Source organism: Zootermopsis nevadensis, unplaced genomic scaffold (genome assembly GCF_977971745.1).
Source record: "Zootermopsis nevadensis isolate Lab colony 2312 unplaced genomic scaffold, Znev_1.0 Znev_ptg000061l, whole genome shotgun sequence".
NCBI lineage: Eukaryota > Metazoa > Arthropoda > Insecta > Blattodea > Termopsidae > Zootermopsis > Zootermopsis nevadensis.
This window is the reverse complement of record NW_028259192.1, coordinates 7,326,615-7,346,710: the sequence shown is the minus strand read 5'-3', so window position 1 is coordinate 7,346,710 and position 20,096 is coordinate 7,326,615. Positions and strand designations below refer to the sequence as shown.

At 36.3% G+C, this 20,096-nt stretch overlaps 1 protein-coding gene across 11 annotated transcripts in view; it reads right to left on the bottom strand.

The window, feature by feature from the left end:
* The window catches only part of raw (NDT-like domain-containing protein raw), a 312,695-nt gene that overhangs the window by 13,446 nt on the left and 279,153 nt on the right, over positions 1-20,096 (bottom strand). For 10 of the 11 annotated variants that reach the window (XM_022075349.2, XM_087340757.1, XM_022075350.2 and 7 more), the window contains 7 exons: positions 19,332-19,546; positions 15,994-16,102; positions 14,738-14,832; positions 13,398-13,461; positions 12,681-12,759; positions 12,296-12,481; positions 6,008-6,149 (listed from right to left, as the gene is read on the bottom strand). In XM_022075349.2, coding sequence (XP_021931041.1) covers positions 6,008-6,149; positions 12,296-12,481; positions 12,681-12,759; positions 13,398-13,461; positions 14,738-14,832; positions 15,994-16,102; positions 19,332-19,546 — 890 coding nt within the window. The remainder of the gene's footprint in view (positions 1-6,007; positions 6,150-12,295; positions 12,482-12,680; positions 12,760-13,397; positions 13,462-14,737; positions 14,833-15,993; positions 16,103-19,331; positions 19,547-20,096) is intronic. The other variant, XM_022075348.2, reaches the window with a different exon arrangement.

The window sequence follows — 20,096 nt, the reverse complement described above, 5'->3', positions numbered from 1 at the left end:
CAGAGATCTGGTCCATTGAAGCCAAGGTTTCTGGTATCATGCAAAGGTCTGTGTGGCACTGAGGTGGTGATGGCAGTGTCACCAATGATCCCCCCAGTGCATCGGGCACATCCCATTGTATCAGCGCCTTCCACCCACACAGGGCATGTTTGTTCCCCAGTTCTTGTGAAACACAAGAAATGACACAGAAGTGTCAGAAGCCATATTAAATATAAAGACTAAAGTTTCAAGTGATAACCCAGTAACGTATAAAGCGGTATCACTACACACCCATAAAAAAGGGCTGGGTACACAGAAATGTAACACTTTTGCAAATAATGTGACGCAGCATCAGTAACTTCCTTCTCGAAGGTATCACCACCTTGTCGAAGGCAATCTGCCGGGTGAGGAGGCTTGCGTGCTCAAATGACCCTTAGGGCTATGCCGGCCTGAGCTTCGGCTCATGGTAGGGTCACCCAAGCCGGACAGGTCTAAGGAGATGCGCTAGACTAAGAGTGATACCCTGGTCCTCCAGGTTGGGGGTTGGGTGTAGGGCTAACAACCTTTCACCTTTAAAAAAAATATGTGTTACGAAAAAATCAACCAAGCCTCGGATCAGGACGGACTCTTTGGCACGACCACGGCAATTGAAAAAGGACATGAGATTTGGTACCTGGAACATTAGGAGCCTCTATAGGGCTGGGGCACTGAAATCAGTGTGTAGGGAATTAGGTAATTATAAGTTAGACTTAGTGGCAGTGCAGGAAGTGCGATGGGAGGGGGAGGGCACGATCCCAGTGGACAATTTTACATTTTTCTATGGAAAGGGGAATGACAATCATCAGCTAGGGACGGGTTTTTTTGTTCATAGCAGAATTAGGGCAGCAGTTAAGAGAGTAGAATTTGTTAGTGACAGGTTGTCTTACGTAATTTTGGAAGGACGTTGGTGCGACACCATTGTCCTTAATGTTCATGCCCCAACTGAAGACAAAAGCGATGATATCAAGGATAGCTTTTATGAAGAATTGGAATCAGTATTTGATACATTTGGCAAGTATCACATGAAAATTCTGCTAGGAGATTTCAATGCAAAAATTGGGAGGGAGGATGTCTTCAAACCCACAATAGGCAGCGAGAGTCTCCATGCACTTAGTAATGATAATGGCGTCAGAGCAGTGACCTTCGCTACGTCAAAAGATTTAATTGTAAAAAGTACAAAATTTCCACACCGTGATGTTCATAAATACACTTGGACTTCCCCAGATGGCAGAACACACAATCAAATAGATCATGTTTTAGTAGATAAGAGAAGGCAGACAAATGTAATTGATGTGAGATCATTCAGAGGAGCAGATTGCGACACTGATCATTATCTGGTGGTAGCAAAAGTGAGGGAGCGGCTTTCAGTAAGTAGACGAACTAAACAAAATTTTGACACAGAAAGATTTGATTTGAAAAAATTAAGTGAGGGAGAGGCAAAGGAACAATATCAAGTTGAAATTTCGAATAGGTTTCAAATTTTAGAGACAAATGAGGATAATGAAAGTGTGGACATCAACAGGGAGTGGGAAAATGTCAGAAACTGCATCAAAATTTCAGCAAAAGAGAAACTAGGATACTACAGGAGAAAGCAAAATAAACCGTGGTTTGATGAAGAATGTTCAAAATTAATAGATCGAAGGAAGCAAACAAAATTTCAATGGTTGCAGAACCCAAACAAAACAAATGCGGATAATCTATGTAACGTGAGACGTGAGGCTAGTAGAACCTTTAGGACTAAGAAAAGGGAATACCTGAAGGGCAAAATTGCTGAACTTGAGACAAATAATAAGGAAAAAAACATCAGAGACCTGTACAGAGGCATTAATAACTTTAAGAAAGGATATCAACCCCAGACTAATTTGGTAAAGGATGATAGTGGCAATTTGCTTGCAGATCCAATAAAAATTGTGAATAGGTGGAAAAATTTCTTTAGCGAGCTCTTAAATGTTCATAATACTGGTGATATTAGACAGATTAAAATGCATACAGCTGAACTGTTGGTGCCAGAACCTAGCTTAGATGAAGTGGAACTAGCCATTGGGAAGTTGAAAAGTTATAAATCTCCAGGAATTGATCAGATTCCGGCCGAATTAATTAAAGCAGGTGGCAAAGGGTTGCATATGAGGATCCATAAGCTTATTCAGTTAATTTGGGATAAGGAAGAGATGCCACATCAATGGAAGGAATCCATAATTATTCCTATTTATAAGAAGGGGGACAAGACTGAGTGTGGTAATTACCGAGGAATATCGCTGCTATCAACCTCATACAAAATTCTATCCAACATTCTTTTGGCAAGATTAACCCCATATGCGAATGAAACTATTGGGGATCATCAGTGTGGGTTCAGACGAAACAGATCAACGATTGATCAGATCTTTTGCATTCGTCAGATACTAGAGAAAAAATGGGAGTTCGGTGGGACTGTACATCAGTTATTTATAGATTTCAAAAAAGCCTATGACTCTGTGAAGAGAGAAGTGCTATATAATATTCTTATTGAATTTGGTATACCAAAGAAGCTAGTGGGTCTAATAAAAATGTGCTTAAATGAAACCTGCAGCAAAATTCGAGTAGGTAAATATGTATCTGAGACATTCCTCATCAAGAACGGTCTAAAACAAGGAGATGCTTTGTCTCCCTTGCTCTTTAACTTTGCGCTAGAATACGCCATCAGGAAGGTCCAAGGTAGGCAGGAGGGTTTGCAATTGAACGGGACACATCAGCTATTGGCATATGCTGATGATGTTAATTTATTGGGGGACGATATAAATACAATAAAGAGGAACGCAGAAGTTTTACTAGAGGCTGGTAGACAAGTGGGGCTGGAAGTAAATTCAGAAAAAACTAAGTACATGTTAGTATCTCGTCATCAGAAGACAGGCGGGCAAAATTATCTTAGGGTAGCTAATAAATCCTTTGAAAGGGTTACAAAGTTCAAATATTTGGGAACAACAATAACAAATCAAAATGATACTTGTGAGGAAGTTAGGAGGAGACTAAATTCCGGAAATGCTTGCTACTTCTCAGTCCAAAATATTTTGTCTTCCCGTCTGATTTCTAAGAACCTGAAAATTAAAGTATACAAAACAATAATCTTGCCTGTTGTTTTGTATGGGTGCGAAACATGGTCTCTCACTCAGAGGGAGGAACACAGATTGCAGGTGTTTGAGAATCGGGTGTTGAGGAGGATATTTGGGCCTAAGAGGGAAGACGATGGGGCGTGGAGAAAACTGCACAATGACGAGCTTAAAAATCTGTACTGCTCCCCCAGTATTGTGAGGGTGATTAAGTCGAGAAGAGTGAGATGGGCGGGACATGTAGCGCGCATGGATGGGACAAGAGGTGTGCACCGGGTACTGGTTGGGAAACCTGAAGGGAAGAGACCGCTGGGGAGACCTAGACGTAGATGGGAGGATAATCTCAGGCGGGATCTATGGGAGATAGGAGTTGAAGGAAACTGGATGTTGTTGGCCCAGGACAGGGTCCGGTGGAGGGCTTTGGTTAATTCGGTGATGAACCTTCGGGTTCGGTAAGCCATCTAGTTAGTTAGTTAGCATCAGTAACTTAAGGAGAACATGGAATGAATTAAAGGAAATGTAGCACAGGCTTCAAGTGTATCATTATTATTGTTTTTGTTGTCTGCACGGACTTTGATATTTTTGAAACAAAAATGGTTTCCCTTAATCACATTCTATAATAACTGTGGTACTATCCAAATATTAGATATTAATTACATTCAATACAAATTTATATGTATTTTCCCCCTTCTTACCTCCACTACTCACCATTCACTATGTGTTATCATTCTAATTATGTAAATTCTCTGCTTTAGTAACTTAACCATTTTGCATATTTTCTTCTCCTTATAAGATTTGAGGTTTTCATGGCAGTGAGTTAGAAGATGGCTGTCGCTGACTCATCGCCCTAATGATGGAGGCATAAAGGACCTCTGAAATGTCAGTAAACTTCTACCAGATTACACAGTGCAACAACCCAGAAGACAGCCATCTGTATTCTCTTTTTCATCTAATTGACTTAATTTAATTTAATTATTATTACAAAGATATTGATGTACTAAGTAGCAAGTTGCCTTTGTGTATTAACCTCCTTTACATTCATGTTTTTTATAACCTGTTTCTTATTTTGCTATATTTATTACTACATTCTTCTCTTGTGCTTAATCTATCTATAACTGGCCTGCTGGATGTTGATGTAGCACACAATAAAGAACCGAAATAAATTGAATTATTGTTATTATCATCATCATAATCATAGTAGAATAAGAAAAGGAAGAAACATTCAACATTTGTATCTAATTTCATAAACTTTGGATATAAAATAAACTCTTGCATAATATTTTAGTTGACTCAGTATAATAACTTTTGCAGATACAAAACTTATCAAACTATAAGAACCCTCCAATATAAGGCACAGAACACTAAAATAAATAATGTTATTACTTGTTCTGACAAATCAGTGAAACTACGGCCCTACAAACCCATAGTTGTGTACTCTTTGTAGCCATGGGATCCAGTAGATAAACTTAATGTAACTTGTACCTTCAGTCAGTGGGACACTTAAAAATTTAATTCTACTGAACCAATTCACAAACATGCATGCATGCACACATGAACACAAAAAACAATGACAGATAATTCATCTTTAAGTGTTCTGTGTATCCACAGAATTGCAGCTGAACTCTGTTTATGGGTATCTAAACAAATGGATAACACTTTTCCAACTCCTGTGATAGAGGGAAGTAAATTTCACCATCTGATGTTTCTGCAACCTCACAATAACTGAAGGTGACTAGGAAACGTGGCAAGTGACAAAAGTGTTTGTGCACGGTGGAAAGGCCATGCCCCTACAGAGGTGCCAAATAATGTCCCCATTTATGTATAAAATAACCATATCTAGTTACTGCAGGTTGAGTGCCCCTATAGGAACAATGACCCCTCATCATGCAGGGTCAGTACCCACCACGGGTATAACACCTACCCCCTGGCCCCTTGGCCATGCACGTTCAGTAACCTGTAGGAATAATGACCCCTCACGCAGACTGAGTACCCCATAGGAACACAAGACACATCATACAGACGTAAGTGTGCGCATTCACACACACACAGACACTAGTAAATAGCACCCAATCCAAACAATGACCCCTGGTCATGCAGGTATTCTACAGCCTTGTGAAAGATGCAAGACAGACACAGATAAGCCCATAAGGTGTTCTTTGCTCACATTAGAGCATGAACACCTAATGAACTTAATCCCAATTTAAAGCCGTATATTACATAATGACTTACAATGGCCAAATCTTACAAAGCTTCAGACTACATTGCAGAAGTATAGTAGTAGAACAGGACGATCAAAAAAATCACACAACCTATATTGAAATACAGTATGTATTAATGGTTGCAATTTGATACGGATTGATTAAATTAATAAACACCCAATATCAAGAGCCCATGAAGGCAACCCACACATGTCATATCATGTTGTAATCTGCTCACATCTGTCCATCAGTGTCTTAAGACAGTAAAAGTGCAAGGATGTATTTTCACATGTACAATGAGTGTTCATCGTCGAACACTACCTGGCATCTCACTCTTACATAACTTGCCAAATGAGTTTAGGATATATGTGCAAATTCTCTTGTGCCAAACAAATTGACAATTTCTCATCTGGTGAACTGTTTCCATGACACAGAAGTTTGCAGGACAGAAACAGTCCCAGTCAACCTCTGGTATTAAGTAACAATAGTCTGGATTAGACACATGCATCGCTGAACAAGGTAGACATTTCCAGCACACTGGTTCTTGTTTTCTGATTATAATGTAATTTATTTCTTGACAAATAAAACATGTCAGGAGGAATGGGTTGCATGACTTTTTTGATTATCTTGTATTCACATCTTAAACAAGAAACACTTATATGGCATGGCAACTTATGAGTACCTGTAGCAAAACAGCAAGTCACTTACTTCAACATAGGGATGGCAATATCTTCTCTCCAGTTAGTGTTACGACAGGAACCACCCAGATAAACATCTCGTACACAGTTGCTCTGGGTGTTGGGAGGAGAGCCCAGTGGCAATGACCGCAGCGGCCGAGATATTGCCCACTCTATAATACAAACAATGTAACTTTATATTAATACTGTGTAGCTTGCACTTCTAAGTGATAGAAACATACATGAAGCAACATGTAACTACTTTTAATAAGAGCATTTACCTTGGGAATTACTTGACATGTGCTGTCTCAGGATAATCTCATAAAGGATAAAACTTTACACTGAAATTATCTATTATGAAACTGAAGCCCATAATTGGATTATATCCTGGACTAGCTGACTCAAATTTAAATCAACACAATGTCTTGAACCCTTATAGTCCAAACACTATTAATTGAAAGCAAAAAGAAGTACATAAAATGACAGCTATGATAAGGTCAATCACTTGTTTTGTGTGTGTTTTTATTACACATCAATATCTGCAATGAATCATTCTCAAAGACAAACTTGCTTATCTAAAACTGTTATCTGTAAAGTTAAAGGTAAATGTTCAACCTCTTATCAAAATTGTGGCAAACAAAATTTGGTATATAAATATTGCTTTTCTCTAGTATATGTGCATGTGCACAAGCACAAAAAAACACAAAATTATTTTTGAAGTCACACTCACAGATGAAGATTATTTTAGTAAAGTCAATGTATCTTAGTCTTGAAAGAGGCTGACTTCTGTGAGATTTTTAACTAAAACTTTGAATTTATGTTCTTTGTTTCTCTGCATTCTTCACTGTGTGCTTCCCTATTTCCTTCATGCACATGGTAATATCAGAATAAAAAGATGTTCATCCCCTTCTCCCTTAACAAATTTACAATTATTCACTGTTTACATTTTGAGCACTGAATTCAGAGAACAGAACATGAACCATGACAAGAGGTTATATATTAAGATAAACCCATACACTGAGAAACCTCAAATAAAATGTGGAAAGGGATGTTGTAATCTACCTATTCATTATGTAAAGGTCCAACAAAATACACATAGATCCTATACACAGCAGAGTAAGTGTGAGAGAACTGTACCATACGCACATAAATCCATTATGTAACACAACATACTTTCAAGCACAAAAATATTTAGAACAATAATATTTTGTATGACTTAGCGTGGCTCCAAATGACAAATTTGTAGCATATTTAAAATTTCAGCAAGAAAGGACAATGTTAAAAATAAATTGTTTTGCGGTTATTTCATATTTGTGCAACTATCATAAATGCACATAAAATAAGGCTTCATTGAAGTGAAAAACAATTTCAGAAATAAGGATACTGAGAATCAGAAACATGAACACATTGAAATTATGTTCACATGAAGAACAGTCTCCTTTCATCCCTCCACTAAGCTACAATAATGCAGAGTAACTCAACCATACACATGTTTACCTTACACTAATCTTTTCCTTTTAACACTAATAATCAAACGACAGCCAGATTTATTCTTTGATGTAAGTTGGAATGTCTATACTGGACTTGCATAGATATGGTATTTAAATTAGCAATGCAACAACAAAACAGGCAGATTGTACACACAAATATAATTTGAAATGAATTAAAACAACTTAGTACACATAACATACAACATGCTGTGATCATATCAGTGCTGTGTCACAGAACACTTTAAGCTGTAAACAAAACCATAAATTTTTAATATTAATTACTACAGAATATTATTTTGTATCAAGCATCTCAATTTCACAAATCTGAAATCAGCAAATGAAATGCATTCCTTGACTGCCCTACAGAATAATTATTGACGTTACTACTTCTACCTTCTACCATAACAGTGTCTTGAATCAGAATATCATGAAAATTACTCAATATTTGTGTTCTGTTCAATACTGGATGTTTCCATTTCAGTTTGCTTGCTCATTCATCCTAGTAGCATAACACAGGTGTGAAGTTTACTAATGAGACTTAAAAGTAAATTAAGAACATTTAATCTGTACAAGTCCATACTAACTGGATTCCCAAACTAGTGCTTTTAAAACCATGGATCAAACCCAGTTACAGGATATAGACTACATAATTATAAAACGACTGAAAAAATGTAGTTCGTGTGTTGATGCCTCACTCTTCTGAAACAATAACAATGGTATCATGTACACAATTTGAATTTAGACAAATTCACACCAAATATTACTTTTCAAGCATGAAACATGAACACAAGCTAAAAAATAGATACAACTCATGAAATAAATAACAAAAAATGCAATTCTCAAGACATTTTTGTGTATGCCACTAGATCATGGCTTACTAAATTTAAAAAATGTTGTTCTAAAATAAAATAAGCAACTATATCTACAGTCCTTTCAGCACAAAACCAAACACCTAGATTATTTGGTAAAAAATACATTTCAGGCTGACAAGCATGTAAAAGAAACAACAATATAATAGCATCCAAACAAAATTACAGTGAAAATTCAATTACTGCCTACTAAACAGTTTGCGTCCTAAATCTCTTCCACTCAATACCAGTGTTAACAGTGATAATGGTTATCAGCATGTAATAACTGCAAATTAACCATAATTAGGAAGTGTTCTGAGTCAGTTAAAAGTACTGTTCTAATATTTGCCCACATAAACTAGAGAAAATTATGCAAAGCTTCAACTACATATGTAGATGTAGATCGGTGTTACACACTGTAGCAACAGGTAATGAACAATATTAAAACAGAAGAACAAGGTTGCAGATATGAGCAGGTACAAGAAAAATATGACACAGCAGGAATTAATATTATCAAACAATAGGCAATCATCAGGCAATTGTTAAAAGTAGTTTCTGATTACGATAAAAACATTCACATTAATGCTTACAGCATTCTGCTTGAAATGAGAAACTTCTGCATTTAAATATTTTTCTTTGAGGAGGCAAACTTATCATGACACTGGCCAAGCTAACATGAATAACTGCATCACATTGAGAAACCACATATTCAAGAAAATCACAGATAACATAAATAAAACTACAGCCCTAATCTGACATAACCTAACTAACCGAACCTAACTTAATCTAATCTCATCCCACAAAACTTCGCCTGAAATAACTCTCAATTTCATAATTGTAATTTTTTTCATTTTTAATTATTTCAAATTTTCAAAACTTCAAATTACTTAATTCAAAAATTTGCAACACTTTGAAATTTTACAAATTTCCAAATCTTCTAAATTTTAAAATTTTGTCAACACCCACAATTTTAAAATTTTTAAAATTTGTTTTTAATTTCAAAATCCACCATTAAAAATTTCACCATTTCCATATTAGAAATTCCAACATTTAAAAATCATATTTAAACATCTATCCCAACCTAAACTTCCTGAACCAAAACGAAACAAACCTAACAATTCCTATCATGTCTTTACCTAAACTGACCAGACTTGACCTAATATAAAATAGTGTCCTAACCTCATCTAACCTAGCCTGTCCTAACAACAACAAAGAGTAAAACACTTCAGGTTATTCCCACTAACATCAATATGAATGATTACTACAGTAAACATGGAATACAGTTAAAGAACAAATAACAGTAGTAGCCAAAAAAATATCCTGCACTATAGAGTGAGTGAGTCAATGGTAACCACTGTAATCAAATTTGTACTTTGGTAGTTCATACTTTGGTCATCAAATTTCAGCACTTCAATGTCCATCTCACAACTTTCTTCATTTGTCATTTTATCATTTCTTGTTGGATATTAAAAGGTATAATTTTTAGGTTGTGCACAATGGCACAACCTCTACAACAAATTTCATCCTAATCTGTCCAGTGGCTCTCAAGCAAAATCGACTGGACAGACACAACCAGCTCAAAATGCATTCTCCCTATGCACTTCACACAAAGAACACAATAAATGGCATTGTTGCCCATTGCCTTTGACCAATCAGTGCCACCCAACATATTCAGTATGTTGCACCTACACAGTACATCTCAGTCTGATGCTGTAAACCTTGGATGCCCTATGCATAACTAATTTCCAATATACTGTTTGTTGTGCTGACATAAACAATCCGAACCTTATATTATGTTGATGAGAGACTCTCAGGTTACAAGCTGCGTCAGGTGGCTGAATGGTAAATAAACCATACATTCTGCCAGTTTCCCATCAGCGAGTGTGCAACAAAGAATTGAATTTGTTACCCAGCAGCCCTGAGGATGAGAGCAGAGATTGTTCTCAAAATGTTGGCAGAAGATATGGTTTATTCAACATTCAGCCACCTGACACGGCTTGTAACCCAAGGTCTTTCATCACCTTCAGTCGCCGCAAAAGCTTCATTTTACATGACGTGTTTGATAATTGCTACTTGTGGTAAAGGGAATTAACATAGCACACTATACTGTTCTGGCTATGTTATTATACTTGGCTGTCGGGCATTCATACTACACAGTTTATAATGGTGCCACCTTATATAATTTTGCAGCTCAATGGAAAGAAGGCAAATATACAAGAACTGTGACTGATCCTACATGCTCAATGAACAAAAATAAGATGGCTAGATTCTGTAATACTGTTTTCTGATTTGTGTTGCCATCATAAATGTTTATAACTGATAGCTGTTATGTTGTCAGTCCTGGCCAAGGAAACAACATATGAACCCTATACTTCATCTACTTAACACTAACAGCAGCCATAGTTTCTATAATTGGTCCAACAAAACCATCACTTATCAACCAAATAGCAATGCTAGGAAGAAAAAAATACCAAAGTTCATAATATTCAGAATACTACTATCATTACGGGGCCTACCACCATTCCTAGTATTCCTACCTAAATGAATCATCATCCAGCTAATAAACCTCGACAGAATAAGGGCAATCAAAACAATTATAGTAATCATATCAATCCTGATATTGTTTATTAAAAAAAGAATAAAATTTTCAAGTCTGTAGTGTAGCATCACAGTGTGTTATACTGATTCTCGCTTTTTCTTGTATGCCACTTTTCACTATTCAAAAAGTACAATATACACTTTTATCATTATTTCTTGAGAATGGGAGGAGATAAAACAATCCTCACTGCAATGACATAAAAGCAGGGAATTTGAGCCTGATGATGGCCACACTGGACCGAAACATGCTGTTTAAGTGAATGGACAGTGGACACAGCGTGTGAAAAGCAGAGTACAAGAAAATACCACAAATAAAACTTTAGCATGAAATGTAAATAGTGGGCTGTTTCTGGATTCTAATAAATTGCTTATTAGTACCGAATGGCAGCCACTAGCAGCAGTGTTGTTGACAGTTTAAATATAAGTGATTCAGAAGAAAGTTTATTGATTCAGACAGAATGAAAATTCTGCAGATGATTATGCAATGATACATTCGTTACTGATGATGATTATGAAGATCACAAAGTGATGTTACTGACAGATTTCATATGTATATTGGGGATGCACTGCATAATACAGCATAAGACACAGCATTTTGGTTACTTTTAACTATTTCTTAACAGTGAATTTTGGTAGATTATATTAACAGAAACCAATGCCAATGCAGAATAATTCGTAACAGAGACCAATCTTCATGCAGAACAATTCATAATAAAATCACATGAGAAGAAATATCATTCTGTCTTGGACAGTGGAGAGAAATTTTGTGACTGTAGTGTTTAAATGCTAATGGAGATGTCCCTTTTATGAGTGTTTATGAGAAAACTGAATTATTATGGTAATGTACATCAAACAGTCATACTTTGCAGATATTACTAGATTTGCTTACAGAATTTTGTTTAAAATTGCAGAAGTTACAGTTATATTAGTCCAAGATGCTTTAAAAATAGATTAAAATGCCATCATCTCCGTCCTTAGGTTATTTAAGTTGACTTAATCCTCCACTGCTATATGGTTAAGATTTATTTTTAAATGTCAAGACTATTGATCATTATAAGCAAACACAATTACTACAACTCGCAAATTGAAATCGGCAATAACATGCGTTCAAGAATTGGAGACTTTTCAAACAACAACCCACTCTTTCAGTGGAAACAATGTCAAAAGACAGAAAACTTCATGAAGTCCTACATAACTATGTTAAAAATTGGGTTCATGGGATTTTAGGGCCTAAACTACTTTTAGCAATGGTATGAGTGGAAGATATTCTTGCACTCTGTTTAGCAACTACACTATAATAATTATTTACTGGTGCATGTTACAAGAAGACATCAACAAATAAATGCTGAAAGTCTCTGACTAGACAAGTAACATCACAAATACCTAAAACTTTTGTCAGGGGGGAGACAATAGTCTGTAGAAGGCGAGTGGTTTTGGCTAGGACTAATTCCCATAGTTTGTGAGCCTCACTTTCACAACACTTGAACTCTGCTACAATAGAGCAGAACTGCTCAAAGTTCACATTCAGTTGCTCCAGGGGGATATCCTTCACCTCTCGACCCAACACACCTACAACAATCAACAAAATTTAACAGAATGAGGAGTACAAAAGTCACTCAATATTTATGCCTGCCAATGTAGGGTGAAAGTAAGGACATGAAAACATACAGAATCTGAAAAATTGTCCACAAACTTATAATTTTTCTCTGGCATATCATGCTATTTTAAGTGGGCACTTAATAATACAACATTAAAAAATTTAAAATACCTGTTTGACCTGCAACAATGCTCCTCAAATCTGACAGGGACAAGTTCCTGTTGGTTAGTATTCTAAATGCCATGCACACCTGAAACAATGTTTAATAACATCAAATTACAACTTCAGCTTTAATGTGAAAGTCACATCACTAAAATTAATGTTAAGTTAGGAGCCTGATATAAATCTCGCTATCACTATAGGGTGCACTGAGTGAAAAGTTTTTTCATATAACCAAACTCACAGTGGCCTTTTGGTGAACAGAAGACATCCTAATTCATGTTAAAAAAATTAAATCCGTGGCGTAACAGCTCCAGAGAGCCAAAGCCAACTAACTTGACTGCTGGCCTCAAGTTCACATGCCTAAGCAGAGGTGAATGATCATCCAACCAGATATAGGGTGACGTGTGGTCAGCACGATGAACCCCCAGCCATTGCTAGCTTTCCTGACCGGATTGCTACTCATTGTAGCTCCCCAAATTCCTCACGATGCTGGGTTGGCACCGGTCCCATACACCGGTCAAAAGCTCAAGCGAAAATGTCTTTTCCCCCGAGATTCGAACCAGCGCGCATTCTGTATCGCCGGTCCGAAGCATGATGCCTCAGACCGCGCGGCTATGGCGCGGGACCCTAATTCATGTTACTATGCTAATATCTAAGAACCATCCACTATAACGTTATCATGAAAAAAGGCACATATATTAATGCAGTGTTTTGAAATATACTTACATCTGCTAAGCAGAGTTCTCCTGAACGAGTCGTGTCAAGAGCATCAAATGCTTCCCTCAACTTGCTGCAATAAGAATGAATGATACTGAGTGAATCTCTCAGCATGTTACAGAAGGTTGGAGAAAATAGCATAAAGTTCTGCACCAAGTATTAATAGGATGACCAAAAAAAGAATGAGATGGGGAGTATATATAGCATGCATGAGGATGATGAGAAGTGCTTAACGATTTTGCTGGGAATCCAGATGGAAATAAATTGCTCAGAAGCTCTAGGTATAGATGGAATAATAATATTAAAACGGATCCTAAGGAAAGAGGGAGACAGGCTGTGGTCTAATTTCATCTGGCTCAGCAAAGTGTTTAATGGTGGGCTAAAAATACAGGTAGCCCTCAATTTACGTCGGGGACGTGTTCCTGGACGAACCTGCGTAATCGGAATCAGCATAAATTGGAACGATTTTATAATGTAAATTAATGGGAAGTCAATGACATGCGTTCCCAGCACCCAAACATTGACGAGTAATATAATGGCATTACATTTAAGCTCTAAAATAATGTAAATAAAATAAAGGGAATTTAAAAAATATATTTTATACACTTACAATCAGCGATGGCGTGATGAAGCGACGTTAGTTCTCTGACGAAGTCCCTGGTTGAAGATCGTCATGTTTTTTTTAAAGAAGACATGTAGTGTGGACTGTCGTGATTTCTTCTTTCTTTTGAAATTTCACGATAAGGCCTCATGGCCTCAATTGCATAAGAGCAAACTTGCATATGCAAAAGTTTGCATTTCACAAACAGCTTTTACCGATTCATCAATCTCATTGGAGCAAATTCGCATTAACGAAACAGACGTAATTGCAGATATGACTGTATTTATAATTTGTATTCAAAATCAGCAATGTAAGAATTACGATTTAGTATAAGAAGCAGTACGAGAAACATTGTAAAACATTATAAATAATAATAAAATATATTCTTTTCACTTTTTGACTTTCTGGTTTCAAAATCAGCGTTATTCTGAATCGGCACAAATTGGACTGGCGCAAATCGAGGGCTACCTGTATATCTGTAAAAACTACAGGCAGAATGTGGTGGCATTTTATGTAATGATGTGTCTTCAAGCACTTAGGAATAATCCAACATAAGCAAGATCAGTTTGTGTTTTCCCCAAACTGCAGCAAAGTAAAATTAATTGGCAAGATTCAAACATCATATTGCAAAGTATTTTCTAAGATCATCACCTATTTCAACCCTTCAACCCATCTCCTTTTGTATACTGGCAGTTTTAAACTGCACTTAATACATACTAAAATAATCACACTTTTATGTGCAACTTACATTAATTTGTCACCAAGTGGCACATGTGCCATCTTCACTGGCTGTGCAAAATCCTTGAGTCCCAATTCTTGTACACTTATGTTTTCCCGTAATACCTATTGGAAAAAATATATAATTACTGAAAAACAATGCCATGAATTTCAAATATTGGGCATACCTATATAAGAAAGAATGAAATGCTTTGTAACAGACTGACTGACTGACTCTATGGCACAACAGCCCAAAGCCGAGTCTTGGCCTACTCCCATGCCAGAGGTTTCTTCATCTTTGAAATGTGCATTTATGAGCAGTGAGTGACAAGCCCACTGCCTCTGTAAAATTTCTACTCAATCCTGATTTGTCCGTTAGAACCATCTTGTAGTGAATCAGGAGAGATGTGGGTGAGAAATGGCCACTGAAATTTTGCTTACGAAACATGCACACAAAGTTCTTTCACATGCCATAAATCTACAATATGGGACCACCGGCTTTACTTCCCCTCCGAAGGAAGTTGTGCTATGGATTTTTATCATCCTTAAAAATCAACTGACCTCAGCCGAGTTTGAACCTGTGAACCTTGGGTCCAGTGGCGAGCACGCCAACCACTAGTTCACGAAGGAGACACTTCATAATAGAATTCACACAAATCAGAATTAAACAACTGAAAGCATAATCAAAAAATAAGTTTCCTACTTCCCTATTATGAAAAATTTAATGTCATTACTGTGGTCTGTTTCCAAATTTTATACAAGAAAAGTATATGGAGTATACAGCACTAAACAAGTTACCAAGTCTCAAAAGACGAAGATAATTATGAATGGTTGGTCAGAGGGCTGAAGAACACAACAGCTGTAACCCATTTCATGATACTACCTCAACAATCACTTAAAGAGCAAAAGTTCAAACATATAACCCCCACATACAAGCGTAAGTCCAGTAAATACAACCAATGAACAATGAACACCCTATTCCATATCCTTCAGGACAATTCAGAAACCTAAAATCCATGGATAGGAGGTATCAAGAAACATGAAATTCACACTTCCTAAATGCAATGCTAAAATGTCTTCCTTAGTTTTGTATTCATACAAGTAATCAAACGCGAGACATTTCCTTAGTTATGCGTTCAAAACATAAATAAAAATGTTAGATACTTACTCAGTTTTCTACTCATACAAGTAATCAAAATGTGAGACAATCTGCTTAATTTTGTATTCTTATAAGAAATCAAAATGTGAGATATTCAACTATAGAAATCCTCACTCTTTAGAACTCACTTTGGCTGTACAGTTAAGAGCAATGGGCACACTTTCAAAAACAGGAATTCCTTGCCTCTCCACCAGATCCTGCAGCATCATCTGACCTGTTGTAAGATCTTCATACTCCCTGAAGAAACAATATAACAAATTAATCTAAACAAAATGAGTAAGCAAACTTGTAGTTACCTGGCTTTAATCAAATCCCATGAAAGACAGTATGAATCATGTCCTCAAACTTCCTTTTTCCTTAATCTGAGATTTAGTGTCTGAAACTATAAGAATCAACTCATCCAAAATTTAAAAATTACCCAGACTTTGTTAACAGTTTTATCACAACAAGGAATTCACAAAAAATTACTTTTCTCCTTATAATTACATAAGCTCCATGCCAAACAATCTCAGATCTCCATTTGTCTACTAACTCTGAGTACTCTGTCTATAGAAGAGGTAAGATATTACTCAAAAACAATAGAGAATATTTTGTTTAATGTAACCAGCACCTCTTCAACCAAGACCAATGTGAACACCAGGAGAGGAAAGAATATAAAAAATGTGCCTATGAGCTGAACCTGAACTCTTTACCTTCCTTCAAATACATTAAAAGAGCTATTTTGACATTCGTGTCACCTTTTTCTGACAGACAGGCCACCAGTTGCTATAATTTGGTTTGGAAAATGACACACACAAATACCGTATTTTCGTGAATTTCAGAAAAAATTCGTACCAAAAAGTGAGGTGCACAGCTTATTTGATAAAGGTAACAGCGCTACTCAATTGTCATATTTTGCACTCCAGCGCATCCCAGACGGTAGTAGCCCACTCCTCCGTTAACTTTCGTACTCGCATGCATCACACACTACTAGCAAGAGCGCAGTTCATCTCAGTTTATTCACAGGTGAAAGTCAGTTTTATGTTGTGATTTTTAGTGAAAAAAATGAGTACAAAGGGTATGCAATTACAATCTTTCACGGTGTGTAAAAAATTAATGATAATTAGGGAGGCACCCATAGAAAACAACAGGCAAAATTATTGTTTTGTATATTTTAATCTTTAGGTTCTTGGAAATCAGATGGGAAGGCAAAATATTTTGAACTGAGATGTGGCAAGCATTTCCGGAATTTAGTCTCATCCTAAATTCCTTGTGAATATCATTTTGATTTGTAATTGTTATTCCCAAATATCTGAACTTTGTCACACTTTCAAAGGATTTATTTAGCCACCCTAATATGATTTTGCCTGCCTGTCTGCTGATGGGATACTAACATATACTTAGTTTTTTCTGAATTAATGTCTAACCCCACCCTTCTACTAGCCTCTAGTAAAACTTCTGTGTTCGTCTTTATTGTATTTATATCGTCACCCAATAAATTAACATCAGCATATGCCAATAGCTGATGTGTCCCATTCAATTGCAAACCCTCCTGCCTATCTTGGGACTTTCCTGATAGTGTATTCTAGCGCAAAGTTAAACAGCAAGGGAGACAATGCATCCCTTGTTTCAGACCATTCTTGATGGAAAATGACTCAGATAAATATTTACCAGTGCGAATTTTGCTACAGGTTCATTTAAGCACATTTTTATTAGACTCACTAGCTTCTTTGGTATACCAAATTCAATGATAATATTGTATAACACTTCTCTCTTAACTGAGTCATAGGCTTTTTTGAAATCTTTAAATAACTGATGTACGGTCCCAAAATACTCCCATTTTTTCCCAGTATCTGACGGATGCAGAAGATCTCATCAATCGTTGATCTGTTTCGTCTGAACCCACACTGATGATCCCCAATAATTTTAATCAAATATTGAGTTAATCTCACCAGAAGAATGTTTGATAGAATTTTGTATGAGGTTGATAGCAGAGAAATTCCTTGGTAATTACCACACTCAGTCTTGTCCCCCTTCTTATGAACAGGAATAATTATGGATTCCTTCCATTGCTGTGGCATCTCTTTCTTATCCCAAATTAAATGAATAAGCTTCTGGATCTTCATATGCAACCTTTCGCCACCTGCTTTAATTAATTCTGTTGGAATTTGGTTAATACCTGGAGATTTATAACTTTTCAACTTTCCAATGGCTAGTTCAATTTCATCCAAACTAGGTTATGGCACTAACAGTTCAGCCGTATGTATTTTAATCTGTCTAACATCATCAGGCTCATGAACATTTAAGAGCTCGCTAAAGAAATTTTTCCACCTATTCACAATTTTAATTGGATCTGCAAGCAAATTACCATTTATCGTCCTTTACCAAATTGGTCTGGGGTTGATATCCTTTCTTAAAGTTATTAATGCCTCTGTACAGGTCTCTAATACTTTTGTCCTTACTATTTGTCTGAAGCTCAATAATTTTACCTTTCAGATATTCCCTTATCTTGTTCCTGACGGTTCTACTAGCTTCACGTCTCACATTATATAGATTATCCTTATTCTTTTTCCTTGTGTCCTGCAAGCATTAAAATTTTGTTTGCTTCCTTCGATCCATTACTTTTGAATGTTCTTCATCAAGCCACAGTTTATTTTGCTTTCTCCTGTAGTTTCTTTTTGGCTGAAATTTTGATGCAGTGTCTGACATTTTCCCACTCCCTGTTGATATCCACAATTTCATCATCTTTATCTGTCTCTAAAATTTGAAACCTAATCGAAATTTCAACTTTATATTGTTCCTTCGCTTCTCCCTCACTTAATTTTTTCAAGTCAAACCTTTCTGTGTCAAAATTTTGCTTAGTTCGTCTACTTACTGACAGCCTCTCCCTCACTTTTGCTATCACCAGACAATGACCAGTGTCACAATCTGCTCCTCTGAATGACCTCACATCAATTATACTCGTCTGCCTTCTATTATCTACTAAAACATGATCAGATTGTGTGAGCTACCATCTGGATACGTCCACGTGTATTTATAAATATCGTGATGCAGAAATGTTGTACTCTTTACAATTAAATCTTTAGACGGAGAAAAGTTTATTGCTCTAACACCATTGCCATTACTATACCGGAAATAACGAAGAAGTGTTCTTTTATATGAAATAATGTTTATCATTTAATATGTTTATTAATGTTTGATGTTTTTTGATATTATAATCTTTAATGGTGAGAAATAATTAAGTCCAACACCCAACAACAAAAAATTTGATTAACCTGTACAACCTAGATCAGGGGTCAGCAACCTTTTCTATACCATGGTTAACATTCATTATGCAAATCTTTGCTGAGGACTGCAAAAAATATTAATAATGCCCTGGATAGTAAGCAAAAATATATTTCATTAACTAAAGAGTACAGCTACACCTCAAAATGGATAATAGCTGTATTTCTCCAAAAAATTATATTACAAATGCAATGCTACATACTCGTCTGTGATAGGTTCTCCCCATATCGTCTGCCCTGGACCTTGATATGTATGAATCACCAGAATTAATTTCCGACGTCTGGCTGAAAGATGAGCTGCCTCAATCATGGATGCAACACTCCGAGTCTGGTTGTCAATAACAAAGAAGAGAATGGCTGCATTCTGCTTTGCCTGGAACTCTAGTTCAATCAGCTCTGGGCCCCAATGTGATACTTGCTATGGAAAGATGAAATCAAGAAATAAATTGAGAATACAAGTTCTCAAAATACTGTGGAAAACAGATTAACTACATACATCATTTAAATTGTGAATAAAACTCCTAAAGCTACAAGCATTTTAAGCTTCTCATTCTGTATCCTAATTAAATTGAACACGTAAACTATGTATTTTCATTTCTTCATATGCCACCTCAGAATGCGGCAAAGATTCCAGGTACCTGGTTCAATACATGATTGCATATTGATCCTGCACTTAACTTTAGGCCTGTATTTTACCTGGACAGTTTGTATTATTCTGTTACACACAAATTCTGGAGCCATAACAGTAATAGTTCTTTCTTAGTGTCACATAAATCATAGAAAAATATTTGTCCTTGTTTGCAGTAATACCATGTGGTGGGGTTGCTTACCAATTACTAATATTCTCCTCACAATTACAGATGCATTAAAGACAGAAAAAATATTTATAATGCAGGAAAAATTAAAATCCTTCCAGTATACAAAAATATAAAAAAATATGCCGATTACGGTAGGCACCGATTACTGTG